This window comes from Rhinatrema bivittatum, chromosome 2 (genome assembly GCF_901001135.1).
Source record: "Rhinatrema bivittatum chromosome 2, aRhiBiv1.1, whole genome shotgun sequence".
Classification (NCBI taxonomy): Eukaryota; Metazoa; Chordata; class Amphibia; order Gymnophiona; family Rhinatrematidae; genus Rhinatrema; species Rhinatrema bivittatum.
This window is the reverse complement of record NC_042616.1, coordinates 402161452-402167451: the sequence shown is the minus strand read 5'-3', so window position 1 is coordinate 402167451 and position 6000 is coordinate 402161452. Positions and strand designations below refer to the sequence as shown.

Below are 6000 nucleotides of genomic sequence, written 5' to 3'. Positions count from 1 at the left end.
TTCTTTGCTGCAGAAAGGAAGAAATATTCACAAAAGCGTGCTATGGAAGTGAAGGTGGTGGGGAAAATCCCAACAAAATAAACGCTGGGTAACATTTTGCAAAAAAAATAAAAACAAAAAAACCCCACAAACTTATAACACCACTTTGGTATTTTTGAATAATCAAATTAATAATCACAATCACATGAAACAATAATACATTTAAAGTTAAAAATCCCTAGTTCTTACCCGGTTTGTGATTTGGGCAATGAAGTCACTTTTCTACCAAGTTGATCTAGCATGCCTCTTTTTTTCTCTTTTTGAGATGTAAGTAAACTGGCACAGTGATTGAAATTAAAAGACAAGACCACACAATTCTCTCACACTCTCCCTCCTCCTGGAACCACACACACACACTCAGAAAAGCAGGAAGATCGCAGTGCTAAGGTATGTCTTTTTTTTTTTTTTTTTTTTTTGGACATGTTTATTACAGTTACAACAGAGGTCTTCATAAATAGTTGCATAAAATGTTAAAGCCACAACATTGCACATGATATGAAATAAAAAAAAACAAACTCCAATGAGTGCATTTACAGTTATTTTCATTCACCTGTAGACTGGTCTGGGATCAGACTGGCAAAGCTGGGATACCAGCTGGGAAAAGGGGATGGAGGGGCAGGGGGCAAGCCTTTGTTCACAGGGACAAGTAACAGCTGGCCCAAACGGGACTGCTTTCCTTTTATCTTAGCCCCAGGCCCTACTGGCATACCGGACCCTCAATGGAGCTCCATCTGTCAGGGAAGAAGTAAACAAAAGGTGAACCCCCCCCAAAACAAATTAGCCCAAGGCAGGAAACAGTCATATATATATATATATATATATATATATATATATATATATATATATATATATAAACACACACACAAGTAAGGCCTATAATGTTATCAGAGCAAAATGATTCATTCTATTGTATGCAAAAGTTTGAGGTTAGATGCACTGAAAAGCAGTGTCTGGTTTTAGTGCATTGCTATGTGAGAAAAACACAGGTGGAGGCAACTGGAAAGCTCAATGACCGGATGAAAACCAGACAGGTGTAAAATGGCGACCATCCTGATGGGCAGCAAACCATGTAGGCAACTATTTCCAAGATGTTTTTTTTTTCTCTTTTTTTTGTTGTTGTTGTTGTTGAGTAATACCAGCCTAACGAATATAGGCATCTTTTGTTTTCCCTTGAATAAATGTTGAAAATGGTACAAGTAAAGATTTAATTCTTTAACAAAATTCTTTTCTTGTTCATTTTAAAAAATAGTGTTGTACAATTTTTGTTTTTTTCTCTTTTTTTTTTTTTTTTTTTGCAGAAACCTGAATAAAATACTGTGAAACAGCAAAGGCTCTGGTCTGCCTCTTGCAAGGTACAACAGTGTAAGTTCTTCACGCCTTCTCCTTAAGCATGATTGGCATTGCTGGATCCCAAGAACCTGCCGCATACAGGTTCACTTGGAATGCAATTTCACACGAAGAACATTCCAGCAGCTGATTGGCTGTCAGTTTCCCCCCCCCCCCCTCTCAAATTTAAGTCAACAGTTGATTGGTAGGAGAGTTATCATCTCCAAGCTGATTGGCAGGTGAAAGAGAATAAGAAAAAAGACAACTACCATAAGTTAGGTCAAACTCTGGGCAAGAGCCTGCTCTGCAAGAAGTGTTTAATGCTACCAATGGGACGAACATCATTCTGGTGTTTCCGGCGCTCAATGAACGAGGTCAGTCTTAAAATATCAATGCTGCAAGGATTCTTGCTGCTGCCTGGCTGCAGCCATGGTTCCTGCAGGGACAATGTGGCAGAGGGACGTCGAGATGGCTCGCCCTGCAACAGGGAATGAATAAAATCCTTGGCCCTCTGACTGACTCCTCTGAAGTAGTCATCTGGGAAACTGAAATCTAGGCGGCAAATGTTCAAGCAAGTTTCTTCCACGCTCTCATCCAGGAAGGGCGAGACACCACTGAGAAGGACATAGGCGAGCACTCCAACACTCCACGTGTCCGAGGTGAGGGAGACTGGGTTCCCGAGGATGATCTCAGGAGCTGCAAATTCTGGGTTCCCCAGTAGCTGGTGAATATAATAAGTGGTATTGAGCTGCACAGTGTCGCCAAAGTCAGCCAGTTTTAGGGTTGGCTTGGCCGTGCTCTGGTCCACCAGGATATTTTCAGGCTGTAAAAAAATGAGGAGCAAATTCAGTTTAAGATAGATAGTACAGTCTGTATGCAACTCAGAGCCCACTGGCATGAGTAACAAAAATAGCAAACTGGACTCGTGTGTGTTTTCCACTGCTTAGAATTATAAGTTGTGTTGTAGTTTTTGGTCCTTAAAATATGTAAGAAAAATATTTGCGTCTCTCATTTAGAAAATAACTATGAGCATAAAGTAATCCTATACCAATGCCTCAATTATATATATACACACACACATCAACATATACACAATCTTGTTCACTAAAAAACCAAATTCAACATTCCTGTTCCTTCTCACCCAACATTTTTATCTCTTGACAAGATTTCCAACCAAAATTCAAACCATGATGGTATAGTGTCAATAATATTTAAAAAAAGAAAAAAAGAGCGATGAACGATTTTATATATTTTCAAGTGATGTTTAATGATATTTTTCCATATTTTCCAATATTGTTTTTTCAGGAATCTCTTTTTGTATTTTCTTTTAAGTTTTTCTACATTTTTTGTACCTCCTCTGGTCTTGATGGCTGTTTGCTTTGTTCTCTCACATCTTCAGTTTATACTATGCCTGCTATTACTATTATTTCATTTTTCAATTTTTATCTTAATTTATATTCTTATCCTATCTTCTACTTTTATAAAAGTTATTTTCAGCTTTGTTTTTAATTTCATTTTTATGCTTAACTTTTGGTTTACTACATTTATTTATTTATTTAGCACTTTTATATACCGATATTCAAGTAACAGAGTTACCAATCAAGTCGGTTTACATTACTTGTCATTACTACATATCTTTTGTACTTCTTTTACAGTTGGGCCAAACCTTCTATTTGGCAGAAAAGTACTATAACACTATTGCTTGTGCCTCACGAGTACATGTGTGCACCCATACACACGCATATCAGCGCACAAGCGGAGACATGTTACAACTTTAAATCGAGCATGTACTTGCGCATGTATGTTTTAAAATACACCAACCATGCCTAAGTATGTTCATGATTCTAAGAGATAGCCCGAGCAAATGAACTCTGCGTACCTACCACAGGACACTGGCATTTATGCACGTATGTAAGTACGAGGGTCATCCCAGCTTTTCTAACTAGTCCACCAGTTTGCCCAGTTAATATTACAGTCTTCAAGACCCCTCTGATTCTTCATCATGCACGCTCCCCAGCTGAGCCAGACCCCACATCCTGTCCTGTAAGCCATATAACTCGAGATCTACAAACCTGCTCCTCATCAGGAGCCACAGTAAAGTTACCCGACTTCCAACTCAACGTGTGCCGTGGTCTCCGGTTTTAAAACATGGAGTTACCTGTGTGTTGTCCCCTCCCTGGAATGCCCATGCTCTGCTCTCTTATTCTTGATGCGAGCATAAGTATACACATGCGTATTTCACAGCTTTTTTTTTAAAAGTTGCGTTGCTTGCGTACAGCTCATATATGCATGTATGTGGCATTTTTGCGAGAGTAATGCTTTTAAAAATTCAACTTTAAGGCTAAACGCACAGCTAAGGAGCCTGTCTTTTCTAAGTCACTCTTCTTGTAAGAGAGGATCCATTGTTCCTTACAGCTTTTTTCTCTTCCTTGCTTACATCTTCTGACTCACCAGTCTTTGTGGGCCAACAGTCAAAGCACTTCAATTAATTTTTTTTTTTTAATTTACAATTTACAAGTTTATTTTTTTTTAATCATTTAAAAAGTTTTACCTATTCTATCAGTAGTAGTTGAGATATCCTAACAGGGCCATATTAAAAGCCTAGCTGGCTAAGTAACGGGCCAATACAGTAAAGCGTGGTTTTTAACCCGCTTTGGACGCACCTTTTGGATGCGTAAGGCGTACCCGTGATTCAGAATCGGCTTTACGCGTCCTTACCGCTTGCCGAAAAGGACGCGTATCCCTTTCCGCCCGCCGCATGTATATGATATGTTAATGACCGGATTAGCTATTCCCCCGATACAGTAACACATGCCCAAATTATCGTGTTCTTAACCAGCTTTTTTACCGCATCTTAAACCTCAATATTTACCGCCTATCCTGACTCTCGCGTTAGTGTGGTGTTCAGTCTGCTTCGGACCAGACAGCGTCATGGACAACATGTATATACTGGCTCTGGTGATCTTTTTCATTTGGTTGGACGTCCGGCTGCCTTGAGCGTCTGGACGGGCGCTCAAGGCAGCGGGGTCTCCGATCATGGACGCCCGAGCGGGAATGTCCATGAACGGAAGCCCCGAGCTTGGACGTCCGGATGGGCGCTCAAGGCAGCGGGGTCTCCGATCATGGACGCCCGAGCGGGAATGTCCATGAATGGAAGCCCCGAGCTTGGACGTCCGGATGGGCGCTCAAGGCAGTGGGGTCTCCGATCATGGATGCCCGAGCGAGAACATCCATGAATGGAAGCCCCGAGCTTGGACGTCTGGGCGGGGGCTCGAGTCCGGACAGGCGCTCAAGGCAGCGGGGTCTCCGATCATGGTCGCCCGGCAGGAACATCCATGAACGGAAGCCCCGAGCTTGGATGTCCGGACAGGCACTCAAGGCAGCGGGGTCTTGGATCATGGACGCCCAGCAGGAACTTCCATGAACGGAAGCCCCGAGCTTGGACATCTGGACAGGCAGCGTTCCTCTTTTTCCGGGCGTCCATGCTCGGAGGCCCCGACTTTCACAGACGCTCGGACGTGGAAGGTTGGGGGTGGCCTCCGAACAAGGACGTACGGATTTTCAGGACAGCGGCCCCAGTGTCCATGCGGGTTCTGTAGAAAAGAACCATCCACTTATCTGGTGGAATGACATTTTAAATGACATTTTAAATGATAGGAATGGCGCCAGCGCACCCTGGATACTCTCTTCGCTCTATACAGTAAAATGCATTGCAAACGCCTACCGCTTCATAGGCGCGCTTTGGACACTCATTTGCCACCGCTTGGATTTGCATCTAATTTGAATCCTGAATCGAGCTGTTTGTGAACCAAATTGTGCGCATAGCAAACGAGGGTGCGCCCGGCACTAGCGCACTTTGTCTTACGCGTCCTTACTGTATTGGCCCGTAAGTTAGCTGGATAAACTTATGTGGCTAACTTAGCTGGGATATTCAGCAGTGTGGCTGCTGAATATCTCAATAGCAGGTATAATTTATTCAGCTAACTTAGCCAGATAAGTAACTCCTGCTTATGCCCCCGTTCCTCCCATTTAGCTAGATAACTAATATTTAGCCAGGTAACTAGTTATCCAGCAAAATGGTGGCTACTAAATGCAGCCGGATAATTAAATGACACAACTTAGCCGGTTAAGTCAGAACTTATCTGGCTAAGTGGTGCTGAATATCGGGCCTAAATTATTAGTTCCCTCACTTCAGTTTAGGTGCAACAGGTCTAATCATCCCTCAGATACCCTTCTGCTCCTTTTTTCTTTTTTCACATTCTTTTCTCCCATATTTTTATTTGCTTTTTATTCTTTATTTTTCTGTGTGCTTCCTTTCTGTATTAACCATATTTCTCACTTATTTTTAACTTGTTTCATCTTTTTAACAATTTGATTTTACCCTTGTCCTTAATACTATATTCCAGTCAATGAGTATTATTGTGCTTAGTTAATTATTGTTTTCTGAAACTGAACTTAAACTTTCTACTTATGTTTCTCTATGTGCAGTATTATTGCATGATTATTTATGACATGTCTTGTATTTTTTTATTTTAATTTATAAATTTTTATATTTTTAATCATCAAATTTTTACTTAGTTTATGCCTTTCCCTTGTGTATTACCTCTTATGTTTGCAATGTTCAGAATCTATTTT

At 41.2% G+C, this 6000-nt stretch overlaps 1 protein-coding gene across 1 annotated transcript in view; it reads right to left on the bottom strand.

The window, feature by feature from the left end:
- Positions 1-365: 365 nt before the first annotated feature.
- The window catches only part of TRIO (trio Rho guanine nucleotide exchange factor), a 964000-nt gene continuing 958365 nt past the window's right edge, over positions 366-6000 (bottom strand). Inside the window, exon 57 of the mRNA XM_029590045.1 lies at positions 366-2188. Coding sequence (XP_029445905.1) covers positions 1646-2188 — 543 coding nt within the window. The 3' untranslated portion in view covers positions 366-1645. The remainder of the gene's footprint in view (positions 2189-6000) is intronic.